The sequence below is a fragment of the Callithrix jacchus genome, chromosome 4 (genome assembly GCF_049354715.1).
Source record: "Callithrix jacchus isolate 240 chromosome 4, calJac240_pri, whole genome shotgun sequence".
NCBI classification, from domain to species: Eukaryota; Metazoa; Chordata; class Mammalia; order Primates; family Cebidae; genus Callithrix; species Callithrix jacchus.
In genome coordinates this window covers 123,586,887-123,606,299 of record NC_133505.1, presented here as the reverse complement: position 1 = coordinate 123,606,299, position 19,413 = coordinate 123,586,887, and the positions used below count along the sequence as shown (strand labels likewise).

The following is a 19,413-nucleotide window of genomic DNA, read 5'->3' as shown; positions in this document are numbered from 1 at the left end:
TCACCTTTGAAGTATTTTCTCATATACAGTGTCTTGTTCTACTTTTTCTTAAGGTCAGCCTGCTTTTATATCTCCCATTTGCCTTTTACGAGGCCTAAAATACCACAACAAAGTAGACCCTGCTAGCCCCAGAAAAAATGTTGCTGGAGAAACTACTGTAAACCTGGTGTTTATAGTAAGTATAATTAAAGTAAACTCTCTAATATTTTTAGGTCTTTTGGAATTCTGATTTGGGAGATTTTAACTCTTGGTCATCAGCCTTATCCAGCTCATTCCAACCTTGATGTTTTAAACTATGTGCAAACAGGAGGGAGACTGGAGCCACCAAGAAATTGTCCTGATAATCTGTAAGTTAATTATGTTACCATAAGCACCCCCAAAACAAAAACATGTGCACATACAATCTTTGTTCTCTTGGTATAGTTTGTTAAATTGTTAAAATAAAAATTGGAACTTATATATTTGTATATTCCACATAAAATATAAATTCATTGTGTCAGTTTATGAATACATTATCGTTTCTTTTTATTTGTATATACACATGATATTTCACGGAGAAACAAAATTTTGGAGAGTATAATATATTTATACTTCTGCTTAAGTGAATTTTAATAAATAAAAGTGCTCTCTGTGTGTGAGAGAGAGAGAGAGAGAGAGTATACACACACATACACCTTTTATTTTGGGAGATCTGATTTGACTAGTATCTTAATCTACATATTAAAATATTCTACTAAATAGGAATATATTGTTTAAAAGTTGGATTGCCTTTGTTGATATAGCTGATATTGACTGGTAGGAAATAGTATTACTAAAAGTTATACAGGTTGTGATCTATTTACAAGCTTAAAACATGGGTAAGTATTGTAACTTTAGCAAATCCTGGCCATTATTGAATACTAATAGTGATTTCTCAGAAGAGTGAGTGACTTTGAATCAAATTATAAGGAAAAAAGTTTTTATTCTGAGTATTAATCTGCCTCCTTGTGGAAAATCTCAGCAGAAATATTGAGTCTTGACAACTTTTTCCAAGAATTGTCTTATCCAAGAAGTTTCTAAAAGAGCAAAGACGTATGAACTCTGTATGTGCACTATAGCATGCCAAGGATTGGATAGATTACAGAGGTGTTTAAACCAGGGACCCAGCTCTTCTGCATCTTAGAATGTGTTTTGAATGAAAAGACACCCACACGGAGCAGTTGGATGCCAAGCCAACATGTAATAAAGTGCTAAACTGCGTGGTACAGACAAGTGCAAAAGGAATTAGCAGTATGCGGATGCACACCATGGTTGTACCGCCTTGACTATGCTGTGTTATTTAGAGGATTATTCAGACTTGAGCCAAAAGATGATTAAGAGCTGGGCACCTTACTTGGATGTTGTACTGGTGAATGTGTTTGTATGATTTAAATCTTCCAGCTAGAAGACAATTGGAATCACTGCTTGTTCTGATTTAGCTTAATAGTCTCTGGGATAATTATGGGGAGATCAGATGCACACACATCTGACCAAATTTGGAAATAGTGCCTAAAAAAAGATTCATAATTATTTTGGGGAAAATTATATAAATTAAGGATAATAAATTATACAAAATTTGAAAACCTTTCATGTAGGGCTTAAGAAAAAAGCCCAGGATACCTAAATACAAAATAAATTTTAACTAAATAGTTACAAACTAATCACTGTTTTGCATCTCTTACATGTCAAACACTCAGAATTTTTGCCAGAATTTCGGTTGCACAAAATTTTCCTTATGCTGTTAGAATGTGATCTGGCTTATTCTACTCTCTCCCCAAGAGTTAATGTGCCTTATCACAGTCATGCAATATTTTTGGATAGGCGCCTTAGAAACTGATCAGTAAACTATCAATTTTGACTGATATGTTTGAGTATTTTGTTCGGGGCAGGGAGGTTGATAACAAATTGCTGCATTGTGGAGCAGCAAAATGTAGACATGTTGAACTTTGCTCAATCTAAAGGTATCAAAAATGCAACTAGAAGGAGGAAGGAGGAGTGCTAGAAAAGTATTCCTGACTATGAGTGGAAAAATATAATATTCTATAGTTTTATCTTAAATAATTTATTAATTGGGTTGCCCTTGTTTTAATAAAAATATAGTTTATTTGAAATGAAAATTTTCCATTGGTGGTTTTGAAGTCCATCTGAATATCTTTAATACAAATAAGCCACGCAGCGAGCCCTCCAAGTGCTGCAGGACTCTGACAAGCCTTGGGAAGGGTTAAAGATCCATTGCCAACCAGGAAAACAAGCTGGGCTAGGAAATGGAGATCTCAGCAATGCCATTCAATCTGGTCATGGCCTTAAGTTGTCATGATAAAGATTAACTACTCTCCTTAGAGTACAGAGGGAACTGGTATTTATTTGAAGCAGTTTTCTGAGATCACAGGCCCAGCTTAGGGGTTTGAAAGTCTGCACTGAGCCTTGCTACATCTTCTATTCACTGCTTAAATACTCAGCACCTGGATGCACTCCAGGTCAGGTGAGCCCATAGATAGCTATGCTGTACTCAGCTATTAATGGAATGCCAGGTTCAGAGCATTCCTGCCCTTCTCTCCATAGCCTCGGATGTACGGTAGAAAGCCCAGCCATCAGGATTCTCTTCAGCTTTTAGTTTGCACAACAACTACACCACTCCTGAGAAGAAATAGGATCAAAGGGCAATCTACTTCAAGTGAGAGCTTTTTGGGGTTTTATAACAGACGTATTACAGTGGCAACTGGAATTACTGGAGAGTCCCTTGGTTGTAAGAAGCAACCAAGGGAGAACACAGAGGTTCACCATCTTATTTTTGCATCTTAAAAAATATGTACACCTAGAGACTAATTGGGTCTCTCCAGGTTAGGTATAATGAGTAAGGAAAATCTTGATGTCTGTATTTTATGTACTTTGTAAAAATATCTGTAGAAACTTTTCCCTTCAATACTGAAAAACACGTAAAAACACTATAGTGTTTTCATGTACTGAAATTCAGTTGCCTTGTAAATTCAATGTCTTCAGTATTCATAGAGGCTAACACTGGATATAGCCAATGAGTCCGGTGCTATTTTGAAAAAAAAAAGTTGAGGTAAAGAGTTGTAAGGGGTTTTCATGGTGAGTGGAGGAATTGGAACAGCTACTTAGCCAAATGAGATACTTCAAGTATAATGAGTATTTTTCTGGAGTCAAAACAAACAACCCAGGTAAATTTTAACAAACTTGAAGGAACTGCAAATTTGTTCAGAGTAATATGTTTGAATATTTGTAACTATAACTTGGTGCAAGCATATACTGCATGATATGGAATGATGACAAGGGAATATTTGTAAGGGAAGATCCTCTATGTCAAGATAGTTTTCATTGTTATTTTACTTAAAAGATATAAGGAATACTTTTTTAGGATTACTAAAAGCTCTTCATTTCTTTCCATTGCCAATTTACTGCTGTTTGAGAACACAAGTCTTACTCTTTACTTTTAGATGACTATTTTTATATAGCCCCTCTTTGTTTAGTCCTCATTTTATCGCTGGATCATGGAACAGAAAGGTTTTACATATTAACAGGTCAAATGTGTTTGTCATCAGAAAATTAAGTAGAGAGTAATGATTGGATTCAACATAAATCAGAGCCTCCATAAATGAAAAAATTAGGAATTTCTACTTAAGTGGATTTCACAGTTTAAACAAGAGGCTGAACTTTTGGAGACAGAATAAGTGGGTGATATGCAAGTGGCTAGGTGGCAGCTGTAAGGATGGTTTCTTTCTCCCCCACCTTCCTCCTCCCTGACCTCCTCTTCCTTCTTCCTTTTCTTTCTCTCCTTCTAAATAATCTCCATTAAGGATCTTGATTTTTTTTGCAGAATAAAGCAGGTTATAAATAAGTATGGCAATGGCCCTTTCTTGTGAGGGATATATTCCAAGGCCCCCAGTGGATGCCTGAAACCAAGAATAATACCTCTATTAGCTTGTTCTCACACTGCTATAGGGAACTGGTAATTTATAAAGAGAACTGGGTAATCTATAAATAAAAGAGGTTTAATTGGCTTGTGGTTTCACAGGCTCTACAGGAAGCATGGCCTGGGAGGCCTCAGGAAACTTACAATCATGTCAGAGGTGGAAGCAGGCACAGTCTTTCACATGGCCAGAACAGGAGGAAGAGAGGGAGCAGGAGGAAGAAAGAAGTAGATGCCACACACTTCCAAACCACCAGATCTCATAAGAACTCTATCACCAAAGCAGCAAGGGGGACATCTGCCCCCATGATTCAGTCACCTCCCACCAGACCCCTCCTCCAACACTGGTGATACAGTTTGACATGAGGTTGTGTGGGGACACAGAGCCAAATCATATCAGTACCAACCTTATATATACTATGTTTTCTTGATCTGACAACCTAGTCAACTAATGAGGAGGTGGCATATACAGCATAGATATGCTGGACAAAGGGATAGTTTCATGTTTCAGGTTCATGTTTCATTACACAATTCAGAATGGAATACAATTTAAAACTTATGAATTGTTTATTTCTGGAATTTTTCATTTAATATTTTTGGATGGTTGACCTCAACTAACTGAAACCATAGAAAACAAAACTGATAAGGAAGGATAACTTTAAAAACCTCTTAATTGAAATATGACCAACCTTGAGAGATTCTGTCTATGCTTTGGCAATACTTTTGAATCACAGCTTTATTTTCAAAAATAAAATACTTCCTATGGAGAATTATAATACTTCAATTTTTCCTCTCAATTCTGAGGACAACCCTTAAATTAATCATTAAAACTCTATTTTTTAAATTCCGTGATCTGACATTGATTATAGCATCTCATTTCAAAGTCTAATGATCCTTCATTGACATATTTGTATCATCCCCATTTCTAAATGGCACAGGTTATAGAGAAATATGTAAAAGATTAGGTTGTTTTTCGGTTATTTCTCAGATATGATTAAAAAAATAGAGCCAAGTTTGGTATTGTATACACAGTATGTAAATTCTTTGCAATACATGTGAAGTCATCAGTTCAAAACAAAAATATTGAAACAATCCAGTATTAGTTTTCCCTGATATCTTTTATTCTGATACGGAGTATCAACTCTGACTGAGGTGCTTGTCAAGAAGCAAAATAAATGGAAGTGGAGTTTGCATGACACATTAGAATGGAATGGAGATTGCATTATAATTCCCAAAATGGATACTGGCTATTTTAAATACAATACCTATAGCGATTTCTGAGCCATCTTTACCTAGTGATTATAATCTTGTTTTAGCTCCATAGGCATTACCTTAGTCCATACCATCATTATCTCTCACCTAGTCTTCTTTAATAGCTTCCAATCTGCCTCTTTGTGATTTATTGTTCACATATCTGCTAGGGCAATCCTTAAAAAAATGTCTGATTAAAAATCTTGAAAAGCTTCTCCTTGTAGTGTTGTAAAATCCAACCCCATGCCTACCCTGTGAGACCTGCATGATCCCGCTTTCCTCCTTTGATCTCATCTCATCCTTTCCCCTCAGCGACTGCACTTCAGTGACACTGGCTTTCTTTCAGGTTCTAAAATGTACTGAGCTCTTTCCAAATTTAGGACTTTACACATGCTCTCCCCACTTGTAGTGTGTTCCCTGACTCCCATCCACACCCTATTCCCATGACTAGCATCTTATTTTCCTACAAAGTTCTTTGGCTTAAATGTCACCTCTTCAGAGGGGCCTTCTGTAAGCTTTCCAAAACTGATTCATATTTATTAGAATCCGTGTTTGTTTTTATTATTACTTTGAAAAAACTTATAATTTGTAATTGTATATTTATTCATATAGTAGTACTAATGTTTTAAGTACCTCCCAATCTGTTTCTTTATCAATTGTCTCTCCCCGATTCTGATCTGCCATATAGCTCCAGAAAGTCAAAAAAGAGAGCAAATACCTGTTTATAATAAGTCAGTACACTTGAAAACCAGGCTTGGAATATAGAGAGCATCTATATGCTAAAGATGCTCTCTAAAGTCCTTTGGCTCCTTGTTAATGTTTTAAGTACTAGGTTTTAATTGTATATTTAAAAAAATACAATTTTATATAAGGATAGTCAAATAAAAAAATGTAGTGGGTAGCGCCCTCATTTTTTCCAAGCCCTGGGGAAGTGTAGAAAGAAGAGAACTTGACAGAGGTGGGAGGGTGAGATACTGGATATCTGGGTTCAGGAACCTTCTCTGCAGGCTTCAATTAGAAGAGATGGGGCCGGGCGCGGTGGCTCAAGCCTGTAATCCCAGCACTTTGGGAGGCCGGGGCGGGTGGATCACGAGGTCAATAGATCGAGACCATCATGGTCAACATGGTGAAACCCCGTCTCTACTAAGAATACAAAAAATTAGCTGGGCATGGTGGCGCGTGCCTGTAATTCCAGCTACTCAGGAGGCTGAGGCAGGAGAATTGCCTGAACCCAGGAGGCAGTGGTTGCGGTGAGCCGAGATTGCGCCATTGCACTCCAGCCTGGGTAACAAGAGCGAAACTCCGTCTCAAAAAAAAAAAGAAGAGATGGGTACCACCAAGGCCAACTGCTCACTCAACCCTAGTTTGGGAGAATTACAAGGAGATAATTGACTGGAGGGCTGTCACTTTCATGTGGGAGACCCAGCACTTGTACAGACAGAAAAGTCTAGCCAATGCTTCCAACCTTCCTTTGTTTTCTGTATTGTGTGAACATTTTGTTGAGAGCTAGAGATTTTGCCAAGAAGCACCCTGTGGGCATACAGCAGAAATAGGAATGGATTCCCTGGACCTTGAGAGCATTTGCAGGACTTGATAGTGTCTGAGAATCCTACAGCTAGAGACCAGGGTGAACCACTTTAATGGGAAAACATCAAAAGAATAGGTAAAGAATTCATAGATTATCAATAGGGGCTGATGCCTAGGCTGGATCAGATCAATCACTCCTTGCTGAATTCTGGATTAGCTACTGAGACTAGCAAAGATCTGTAGAGCACAGTGGGGTTCAAAGGATTCTTCACTGTGCTTCTAGAAGTCACATAAGCCTCATACCCAACATATATCCTGACACTACCTTAGAAAGGAAGGCAGAGGGAGTGGGGATGGTCTGAAAATAAGAGAGCTTGGGTTACTATCCAGAAAAGATGGAATATTACTTAAACAGATTGTTCAAAATAGTTGGACTAAGTTATAACAACATTGTACTAAATGAAATTACTTTTCTTCTGCTAGGTAGGGACTCTGAAAAAGACCTAGTCAATTATAAACAACATAAAAGAGTTACATTTTTTCTGCTCATATGAGTTGAGGTGTGATGAATTTTGCCTTTCTCTTATAATTACCATACATATCATCTGTGAGGATGAGAGTCACATGGCTATGTCCCTAGCTCCTGACGTACTGCTGGCATAAAGTAAATGTCCAAAATTTTTGCTGAGTAAATGAATGAATACTAATTAAGAGTGCTGCACAGATATTTCTTGGACAACCATTAAGGAAAAGATAATGTTTAATCAACCAGCTATGAATGTCTGGGAAATCAACCTATTACTTAACCTGACTGTATCATGAGCAGTGAAAGCACTGGCATAAAATCTGATTTCCGCCTCTGGTTCTGTCACTAAATATCTGTGTGGAATGGTGTAAATCTTTTAAATCTCAGCCTCTTCAACAATTTTTATAGTTATTAGTTTCTTTATGTGTTGAGTAGACATTTTTCAACCATCTACTCATTCATCTATTTATTTGGAATAATAACTGTTGAAATAATGTGAGCTTTTCAAAAGAAAAGTGTTATTTAATAATCATAGTAATGTTACAAGCCACTCTTCAATAAGAAACCAAAGCCTTTGTTATGATTTGTTTACATTAATTGTGGGAAAAAACTGGCAATGAATCAAATTCTTTCCTTTCTAAAATGATCCTACCTGGGTTATCAATAATTATATCCAATCACTATTTACTTTCCCATCTTTCTCCATATTTAGGTGGAATTTAATGATCCAGTGCTGGGCTCAAGAACCTGACCAAAGGCCTACTTTTCATAGAATTCAAGACCAACTTCAGTTATTCAGAAATTTTTTCTTGAATAGTATTTATCAGTGCAGAGATGAAGCAAATACCAGTGGAGTCATAAACAAAGGCTTTGAAGGTAAGTTTGATTCTTCAGAATATTCTAGTTTTTTCTCCACTGTGAACTGAACAAGGTTAAAAAGGAATGTACACAGAAGGCATTTTAGGGTAGCCAGAAAGAATAATATACTAGCATCTTTGTCATCATAATTAGGTGTTTGTGGCATTACTCTTGGAAAATTATTTGTATTATTAATTGAAAAAATAAAAAATTTTCAATTTTAATTGAAAAACTGAAAAAATAAAGGATACTGCTATGGCCCCTGGATTTATAATCTAAGATAGTAAGGAGGAGAATTAACATGTTAAACTATATTTTCACAAGGTCTGTCCTTCTTCTCCTCTCTTCCCACACATTAGTGTGGACCTCAAGTACAGTGTTAATTGTAGACTCTTTGCTTATGGTACATTATCATCATTGGTCTATACAGGGCTCCTGTCTTGTTTGTTCGTTTAGCCATTTGATCCCTATATTCCTCACCTCTTCAACGTCCTCCTTCCCCATCAGGCAACCATTCTACGTCTTTCGTGTGTATCTTTTCATTTGTACGTTTTCCTGCAAAATGTGTATTGCATTTTATGCATGAATTTTTTTTCTTTTTTCATTAAGCACTATGTTTTTAAGCTCTATCCATGTTGCTAGGTATATATCTAATCCTTTTCTTCAAACTGATGAGTAATTTTGCTATAATTATTGTAGTGGATTAGGTTTTGCTAAGATCTAGTCTGATTCTATGACTTTAGTATTTTGGTGATTAAGATGCTAATCTTCTGGAAGCATTCTACTATGATGGACAGACTAAGCCTTTTAGTTATAAGTAAATAGACTTAAAACACAGTAGTCACTTAATTCATTTCTAAAGTCACATTTACTGTAGGTATGTCTAATTGGCTGCAGAAAAATGAATTTAAAATATTTCTCTTTCAGCTGATCTAGAACTTCTTATTAAAAGTTTGCAAGACCCTTTGTTTATTTAAATGCAGATTTCCTTGCTTACAAATGAAGCTGGCAAGATGGACCACAACTTAAAATCTCTCGGAAATTAAGTTTCTTGCTATTTGCAGTGATTGACTATAAAACCAACAGTGCATGTGAAAACCTTTACCTTGAGAGTTTAGAGAGCTACTTGCACACCCTTGATTAAAGAATGCTCCTCTTCTATCAGGGAAGGTCATCCTCATCAACCCATTTTTCAACTTGAGGAGGGCTACATATGGAACAGTGGAGGAAGGGGACACTTGTGTAGCCAGGTATCAGCTGAATCAACCCTGGTGATCAGTGGGTGGCAGATGTTGAAGCCAGATTACCATCACATGAGACCTTCACCTTGAGTGATGCACCTGATCAATAGCAGATAAAAAGAAGAAGCCCATGGACAGACATCTACCTGTCTATGCCTCTTACTACATATTTTGGGTGACTTTCAGTCCATGATATGAACATAAAAGTCTGATCATGTAACTTCTTTAACACAAACTGCTAAGCGACAGGTTGGAAAGGTCTGCACATGCCTTGGCCATGTGTCATAATTCTCATTAGAGTAAACCTTATGAACAGTCTCACATTGTTTCTACTCACTATCATCCCGGACAGAACTGATTCTAAGAATGCCAGTGGCAGAACACTTGGGAATTCTAGTATTTTCATGATTTTGTGTCTTACATTTAAGTCTTTAATTCATCTTGAGTTAATTTTTTTATATGGTGAGAGATAAGAGTCCAGTTTCATTCTTCTGCATATGGCAATCCAATTTTTCCAGCACTATTTATTGAAAGGTGTGTTTTTCTCCCCAGTGTGTGTTCTTGTTGACTTTGCCGAAGATCAGTTGGCTGTAAATATGTGACTTTATTTCTAGATTCTGTATTCTGTTCCATTAAATTATGTTTGTTTTTATACCAGTTACCATGCTGTTTGATTACTATAGCCTTGTAGTATTTTTTAAATTTTTTTTCATTTTTAATTTTTGTGAGTACATGGTATATATATATATATATATTTATAGGGTATATGATATGTTTTGATACAGGCATGTAATGTGTAATAATCACATCATGGAGAATGAAGTATCTACTCCCTCAAGCATTTATCCTTTGGGTTACAAATCGACTTTTCACTTTCAGTTATTTTAAAATGTACAATTAAATTGTTATTGACTATAGTTATCTTATTATGCTATCAAATATTAGATCTTATTCATTCTTTCTATTTTTTGTACCCAATAACCATCCCACCTCCCTCACTCAGTCCCTTGCTACCCTTTCCAGCTTCTGGTAACCATCCTTCTACTCTCTGTCTCCATGGGTTCAATTGTTTTATATTTTTATTTCACAAATAAGTGAGAACATGAGATGTTTATCTTTCTGTGCCTGGCTTATTTTACTTAACATAATGATCTCCAGTTCCACCCATATTCTTGCAAATGAAAGCATTCCCTTCGTTTTATGGCTGAATAGTACTCCACTGTACTATATGTATATACCACATTTTCTTTATCCATTTATCTTTTTTAAATTTTGAAACAGAGTCTCACTCTGTTGCTCAGGCCGAGGAGCAACGGCATGATCTCAGCTCACTGCAACCTCCTCCTTTCAGTTTCAAATGATTCTAATGCTTTGGCATTCTGAGTAGCTGGGACTACAGGCAGATGCCACCACGCCTGGCTAATTTTTAATTTATTTTTTTAGTAAAGACCGGGTTTCACCATGTTGGCCAGGCTTGTCTGGAACTCCTGACCTCAAGTGATCCACCCACCTCAGTCTCCCAGAGTGCTGGGATTACAGGGGTGAGCCACTGTGCCCAGCCTATCCATTTATCTACAGATGGACACTTAGGTTGGCTCTAAATCTTAGCTGTTGTAAACAGTACTGCAGTAAACAGGCATGCAGATATCTATTTGATGTAGTGATTTCCTTTCTTTTGGGCACATGCCCAGCAGTGATATTGTTGAATCAAATGGTAGCTCTGTTTTCAGTTTTTTGAGGAACCTCCAAACTGTTCTCCACAGTGATTGTAATAATTTACATTCCCACCAACAGCGTATGAGGGTTCCCTTTCTCCACATCCTTGCTAGCATTTGTTATTGCCTCTCTTTTCAATGTAAGACATTTTAACTTGACTGAGATGATAGCTCAATGTAGTTTTGGTTTGCATTTCTCTGATGATCAACGATGTTGAGCATTTTTTTCACATGCCTGTTTGCCATTTCTATTTCTTTTTATTAGAAATATCTATTCAAATATTTTGCCCATTTTTTTGATCAGATTATTAGTTTTTTTCCCATTCAGTTATTTGAGCTCCTTATGTATTCTGGTTATTAACCCCTTGTCAGATGGGTAGTTTGCAAATATTTTCTTACATTCTGTGGATTGTCCCCTCACTTTGTTAATTACTTCCTTCACCGTGCAGAAGCTTTTAAAATTTGATGTGATCCCATTCGTCTATTTTTGCTTTGATTGCCTGTGTTTGTGGGGTATCACTCAAGGAATTTTTGCCCCAAACGATGTCCCGGAGATTTTCCCCAGGGTTTTCTTATAGTAGTTTTATGGTTTGAAGTCTTAGATTTAAATCTTTAATCCATTTTTATTTGATTTTTATATATGTAGAGAGATAGGGATCTAGTTTTATTCTTCTGCTTATGGACACCCAGTTTTCCTGGAAGCATTTATTGAAAAGATTGTCTTTTACCCAGTGTATGTTCTTAGCATGTTTGTAAAAAATGAATTCACTATAGGTATGCTAATTTATTTCTGTGTTCTGTGTTGTGTTCTTTTTTGTGGATGAATAGTATTCAATTGTATATATGTACTGTTGGTCTATGTGTTGGTTTTCATGCCAGCACCATGTTGTTTTGGTTACTATAGGTCTGTAGTATAATTTGAATCTGGTAATGTGATTCTTTCAGTTTTGTTCCTTTTGCTCAGGTTAGCTTTGGCTATCCATTAACTGAGTCTTTTGTGGTTCTATATAAAGTGTAGGATTTTTTTTCTATTTCTGTGAAGAATGTCATTGATATTTTTATAGGGATTGCATTGACACTGTAGATTACTTTGAGTAGCATGGTCATTTCAACAATATTGATTCTTCCAATCCTTGAGCATGGAATAGTCTTCCATTTCTTTGTGCCTCCTATAATTTCTTTCATCAGGGTTTTGTTGTTTCCCTTGTAGAGAATTTTCATTTCCTTGGTTAAAATATTCCTAGTATTTCATTCTTTTTGTGGCTCTTGTAAGTGGCATTGCCTTCTTGATTTAATTCTCAGCTAGATTATTGTTGGTATATAGAAATGCACTGCATTTTTGTGCAGTAATTTTTTGTCCTGAAACTTTACTGAATTTATTTATCAGATCTCAGAGTTTTTTGGTGGAATCTTTAGTTTTTTTAGATATAAGATTATATCATCTATGAATGCCTTTTGTTAGATGCCCTTTTATTTTCTTTCCCCTGCCTGGTTGCTCTGGCTGGGACTTACAGTACTGTATTGAATAAGAGTGGTGAAAGGTGACATCCTTGTCTTGTTGCAGTTATTAGAGATGATGTTTTCAAATTTCCCCCATTTAGTACAATGTCGGTTGTGAATTTTTCATATATGGCCTTTACTACTTTGACATATGTTCCTTCTATGCCTAGTTTGTTAAGAGCTTTTATTATGAAAGGATGCTAAATTTTATCAAATGCCTTTTCTGCATCTGCTGAAATGATTGTATGGTTTTTGTCTTTCATTCTGTTGATGTAATGGGTCATGTATATTCGACATATACACATATGTTGAACTATCCCTGCATCCCTGGGAAAAATCTTACTTGATTATAGTGTAGTATCTTTTTCATGTGCTCTTGGATTTAGCTTACCAGTATTTTGTGGATAATTTTTGCATCTGTGTTCATCAGGGATATTATCATGCTCTTATCATTCAAAGCAGCAAATAAGTCTCAGATTTTTTGACTGCTGAGGCTCAAATATTTTTGATTATAATTTTATAGACTTTATTGATTAAATGCAATCATGAACTTTTAAAAAGTTTAAAAGTAATTTTTATGTGACTTCACAACAATCATAACAATGACTCCTGATTCCTTTCTGTTTTCCTTGTAACTCTTCCAGTAATTTATCTTAGTAACTGTTCTTGCTATATTATTTTATAACTGTGTCTACATTTTAAAGATCTTTATTGTAAAAGTAATTCATGTTAATTGTAAAAAATATAAAATTATTTAAGCAGTGTAAAAAGTAAAAGTTTCCTAATTCATCTCTATCTTACTCCCCAGTGTTAGCCACAGATAAAGATTTGGTTATATACTTGCAAATATTGTATATACTATCTAGATTCAGAGATTAAATTTAGGTAATCTAAAGGAACTGATGAGCTGTAGATTCTCTAGTAGTTTCTCCAGCATTTTTTAAAATTACAAATAGGCTTTTAAAAGAATTTTGGTGAGAAGATGATCTTGTATTACATCTTCTGCCAGAATCCAGCAGAATGAGCATTCTATGATGTTATTGAGAAGAAATCCATGTTCTGTGGGAGTCCAGAGGAAGGATGCCAAGTCCACACTATGGCAGACAGAGAGTCAAGAAAGGCCATGGGGAGGAGGTTACATCTAAGCTGAGACACACTTAGAAGCAGAGGTATGAGAAAAAGAAGCTAAGGCATCCTGTCTATTTCTGGATAGAAGGAGCAGCATGTAGAAAGGCAGGGAATAATAGAGAATAAGGTATTCACAGAACTGCACATAGTTTATTATGCATAAGGGTAGAATGTGGGAAGTGATAAAATTGGAGGGTTACTGTTCACACTGATCACAGTAAGTAATGAAAGTAATGAAAACTGAATTAATCAATGGTAACAGGTTTAGAGAGAAGAAAAGAGAGTCCAGAGTTACCATAGAAGTAAATGCTATCAGACTTGGCAACTAAGTGGGTGAAAAAAGGAGAAAGTTTGTAAAAAAAACCAATGCTATTGCTGGAGATGAGGAACATAGGAAGAGGAACAGTTTTGCATGAGTTTGGTTTGAGTTGGCTGTTGCGTATCTAGGTAGAGAAGTCCAGGACACAGTCATGATATGGGCTCATACTCAGTTGAAAGGTCTGTCCTGTAAGTGTAGATTGTTGAAGTCCAGGGTGCAGATGAGGTCATTAAATTAGAGTATATGAAATAAGAAGAGAGTGACAAGTGGGTGGATCCCAGAGAGTAGCCAGTTTATGAGGGGCTTACAAAGATGGTGGACATGGGAAGAGCAGCCTGAAAGGGAAGAGGAAAGTCACAGGGAGTATTGTTATGGAAACCCAGAGGAGAGAGGCTTTCAAAGAAGGGAGTGACCAAATGCTGCAGAGAGGTAAAGCAATCCAGAGGGTTGCACAGATGTTACAGTTTACTTGTATTTTAAAATCCAACTCTTTGCTCATGGAATCCTTTTCTTCGAATGTGTAAAGACATATTATAAAAGTCACAGAGGCTGCCATAATGGGTGTTAGCAAGCCTGAGAGCTTAGCTTTACTTTAGATTTTATTAGAAGTCTCACAGACCCTTGAGAAAATCTTTTCACCATTTTGCATTGCCTAGTTCCTCTATGAGGCTGCGACAGATAATAAACAATGCTCACACTCAATATAAAAAGAATAAAATACCACTGTGAAAGGCTTTTAATTAGAATTACTATTCTAATTTTATTTTAGTACTTTTCTAAGTGCCACTTACTCTGCTATGCAGGTTAACTCATTAAATATTTACAACAGCCTTATGAAGTGGACATTATTATTATCACCATTTTACAGATGAGAAAACAGGTTTAGTAACTTGCTCATAATAATACTGCTGAAATAGGGCTAGAGTTTGTCTCCATTGTTGAGCCTTTCCTCTAAGCCTTCACAAAGCCGTGGCTGTGGTAAGGAAATGACCCATACAATCTCCCCAGTTGTGTTATCAATAATGTGCTGCACAGCTAGGTATAATGAAAGAAATGATTACTTATAAACTGCTAGAAAATATACACCATTTTTTTGGTTACACCAAATCTATTTAGGTACCAGATTTTTGGAAGAAAGAATTAAAATTCTAAATAATATTTATAACAATAGAGAAGCAAACAAATGTTCAAAGTAATGATGCATGAAGAATTTAGCAGAGAATATCATCAAACTATTATCATTTAGAAAGTAACAGGCATTTCTGGGCCATAACAGAAATATAATTTTAGGAAAAGAGAAATTGTTATTCTACTATTTACAATGAATGTAAATCCTGAAGGTAAGGAAAGAAAAGAGATGTGGAAATCACTAAATTGATAATTGAGATTGTGACTGAATAAGAGAGGCAGGGAAGAGAGAAGAAATTGAACTAAAGGCAAAATTTGCATATCTGCAAAGGATAAAAATAGTGGAATAGATCTTTCAAGCCAAGCTTAAACTTAATTACTTTTTCAGTAAAAGACAATGTGTTTAATAATAGTGTACTGTTTTGCAGACTGGTGGGCATATTTGAGAAAGTAATAAAATGACTCACTGTCTTCATTGTTGTTGGCGATACACGAGAAGATAAGAAAAGCATTTGGAAGGACTTTTTAAAGTAAAAAAGTGGGGGCTCTTAGCATAACAAGGAGCAATCACACCATGCCTATGCTATGGTCCTACTGACCTAATGGGGTGGAAAGGGGATAGAGAGAGATTAGTAACATATCTGGGCATCTAGTAAAAATATCCCAGTGACTTCATCCAAACATTTGTGTAAACATCACCTCATCAGTCCCAGAGAGTTCTACAGGAAACAAATCTAAATGCTCTTCTGCTGTTCTAAACATAGCCAGTCAGCTGGCATATGTCTAGTCTGTAAATACCCCTTCTTACTTGGAAGTCTTTATTTTAATATTTCTCTCTTAAGGAGGTTGCTGAGTGCATGCTATCTTTGTTCAGGATATCTGCTTTAAGGTCTACCCATAGACTACTTATTAAATAATTTTTAAGAACAATCAAAACAACCTATCTCTACTATTGCAGTCTCTTGTAAGATCTTTATGCAACAAGAAGATGTACTAATTGCTGAAACCTTGCCAGGGTCAAGTTACTAAATATTGCTACAAGTACTATAAACCAATAAAGTAGTTAGCTAATGATTTTTCTTTGACACATGACAACAAAATTTCAAAAAGAATTTATTTGCCTCGTATAAAATATTATTGTTCAGACAACTCAACAAGCAAAAAAGTTTAAAAAATTAAAATCATGTTTTGGTAGGAAGTTTTTCAATACTCTATTTCATGGATTAAAGGTATGACAATGAAATAGCTGATATGAGTAGGTAGACTATATTGTAATCTAAGTTTTTGTTGAAATTCTAAATTTTCCTTTAACCTGATATTTAAGCCTGTTAAGAACATTCTAATTTCCCCAATTATCAGACTACTGGACTACTTAAATATCTTGTTTTTTTTCTAACATTTAAAAATATTTTACATTGTTATTATTACATACACCAAGCTATTCTTTTGGGCGTCTTAATGACTATTAGTGCAGACTGGCAATAATTATAACAGTTGAATACCTTCCACAAGTGTTCAATACCATGATACTAACCAAACTTGGCATCTGATAAAGTTTTTCTATTTGGGAGTTAATTTAGCAACACATCTAACTATTCACATGTTTTGAAATATGCTATAATGATGTTTGAATACAATGAAGAGAAAAATGAGATGATACCAAAGAGCCTGCGAGCTTTGCTATCTTGTTCTTCAGCAATTTGGAGGGTCTAGAAAAAGGAAATGCACACCTAATGATCTGGGGAGAAGGGACGTGGTCCATATGTTCTTATAAAATAAGCTTTGTAGTTCAGGTGTTAAACCTAATAAATAGGTAGATCCATTAAATTTTTATTGGGAAAAATAGGTACAATTCTACCTCCTGTAGTCTTTTGAAATTGTTTTATCTTCCTCATATTTCAATTTAAGTTCATTACAAATAAATCATACCTGGGTATGTGTTGGGGTGAATGTAGAGGCAATATTGTTTGGTTCATTGCTATATCCATCGATAACTAGAACACAGGCTTGGAATATAGCAGTCATCAGTAAATATTATATTAAGCAATTAATTTAGCAAAATTTCTAAATCTAGAAAAATCAGTCTTTAAAAGTAGATATTTCAGTTGCTGTGGAGGTATAAAAGAGTAAACACTTTAGACAAAAAAGGCCCTCTTCGGGCCAATTAAGTCCTATCACAAAGACCATTCATGACCTGCTCCACTTGTTAAGGCAGAGTTAATCACCCCTATGCTCCTATTACATTTAAAAATATTCCTTTATTAAAGTACATATCACCTTCTATAGTAATTGGTCTGCTTCCCTACTAGACTGTAGCGGCTGCAAGGACAAGAAGCATGTTTTATTTATCTCTATATTTTCCATACTTAGGAGTCTTCACAAATGTTTGCTGAACAAATGTAGAAAGTTGGTGTTGCTATAATTCTGATGTAGCTTGTATATTATTACAAATAAAGAATTAAATACATGTTAGAATAACAGTCATATTTTTCTACAGGTGAAGATGGCAATGTGATTTGTTTGAATTCAGATGACATTATGCCAGTTGCTTTAGTGGAAACCAAGAACAGAGAAGGGTTAAACTATATGGTACTTGCTACAGAATGCAGCCAAGGTGAAGAAAAGTCTGAGGGTCCCCTAGGCTCTCAGGAATCTGAATCTTGTGGTCTGAGGAAAGAAGAGAAGGAACCACATGCAGACAAAGATTTCTGCCAAGAAAAACAAGTGGCTTACTGCCCTCCTGGCAAGCCTGCAGGCCTGAACTATGCCTGTCTCACTCACAGTGGATATGGAGATGGGTCTGATTAACAGCGTCATTTGGGAAATACAGAATTGAGACAAACACTCTCATTCAGTAGTTACTGAAAGAAAACTCCATTAGAATGATAAATGTCATTATGGTCTATGACTCTAAACAGTGCAACGTTCTTGAGTTCTAATCTTGGTTCTGAGAGCCATTTGGTTTCAGTTGTAGCAATCCCATACCAGCTGCCTGACTTTCAATAGAATTATGAGATGAACACTAAGCAAGTGGAAAGCTTAGGAAGACTCAGAAGTCTGGAAGGGAAACACTGCTTTCCATCTCCCTTGAGGTGCTTTAGGCTGTTACCCACCTTTCAGTTTGGGCTGTAATATAAATATCTTGGCCACATGTTTGGAAACAGAATAGGTATGTTCCGGGATCTGAAGAAGAGGCTAAGTGTAGGCTCAGGGGATTGACTAAACTACAAATAATCTCAAATGGGACAGAGGAAATGAGAAATAACTCAACACATACGGAAGAAACCAGCACCTGTGACATGGGAAATCACTTGGAAAGTTATTACTGCAATGTTTTATGTTATCTTTAATCACTGCTGTAAAATATTTTGCATTTTGGAGGCTTACAGCAGTAGATTCAGTCATATTGAAAATAAGACTGTGAAGATCTCTAAGTCCTGAAGTTTTGCATTCTGCAATCTTTTTGTATAAAAATCGCTCTGACTTGTGTGGCATTATGGAAACTAACTAGCATAAAGATTGTTATTCACCATATCAGTTTTATATATAAAATACTTAAGATTACATTTTGTATCAAATTATGCTTTAAATAAATATAAATGATTGTACAATATTAACTCAAGCTGTGTGATTTTTAGCAACCACATGAAAAAATAAACACTGAAATGAGAACTGTTATAAAAAAAACTCTTCAGAGAAAACTTTAACCTGAAGCCAAAATATATATTTTGCAGTTGTCCATTTAAATCTTAAAGCCACAATTGCTCTAACAGCAACACCAGTGAAGCCATTCTCTGTATTATTCAGTTGCAGTATTTAGGAAGTTTGCTAGATATAGAGAACATTTTGATTATAGCAGTTACTGAAATCTGCCTTAGAAAAGGATCATGTATCCACTTCCACCTTGGATAATTTAGTTAATCTTATAATTTGCCTACCACCTGAGAGCCTGCACAGATGATCAGCAAGAAACACAGAGAAGTAAATGTGTTAGTTCTATGGTGAAGAGCCCCCAAGTTAAGGTCCAGGATTTGTGGTTACTCGGCCACATCTAATATTCTGCTGAATAAGGCAGGATATTTTGTCTCTGATCTTCTCATCCTCTAATGGGCATTTGCTGTTCTTTTTATTATGCCATGATATGACGCCCCTTCCTGTGCTGAGTAGTTCCTCTGCCTTTATAATCTGGGTGGGAACTGTGTTCCATTCACTCCCCCAGCATTTCTTGAAGCAAGGAAGCAGGCATGTGACCCAGACCTCACCACTAAGAC

The 19,413-nt window shown here is 35.9% G+C and overlaps 1 protein-coding gene across 2 annotated transcripts in view; it reads left to right on the top strand.

The window, feature by feature from the left end:
* ROS1 (ROS proto-oncogene 1, receptor tyrosine kinase) overlaps window positions 1-18,759 on the top strand; it is a 135,372-nt gene extending 116,613 nt beyond the window's left edge. Inside the window, exons 41-43 of one of the 2 annotated variants that reach the window (XM_078370764.1) lie at window positions 213-347; window positions 7,966-8,129; window positions 17,640-18,759. In XM_078370764.1, coding sequence (XP_078226890.1) covers window positions 213-347; window positions 7,966-8,129; window positions 17,640-17,950 — 610 coding nt within the window. In that variant the 3' untranslated portion in view covers window positions 17,951-18,759. The remainder of the gene's footprint in view (window positions 1-212; window positions 348-7,965; window positions 8,130-17,639) is intronic. The other variant, XM_035296567.3, reaches the window with a different exon arrangement.
* The last annotated feature ends 654 nt before the right edge of the window (window positions 18,760-19,413 follow it).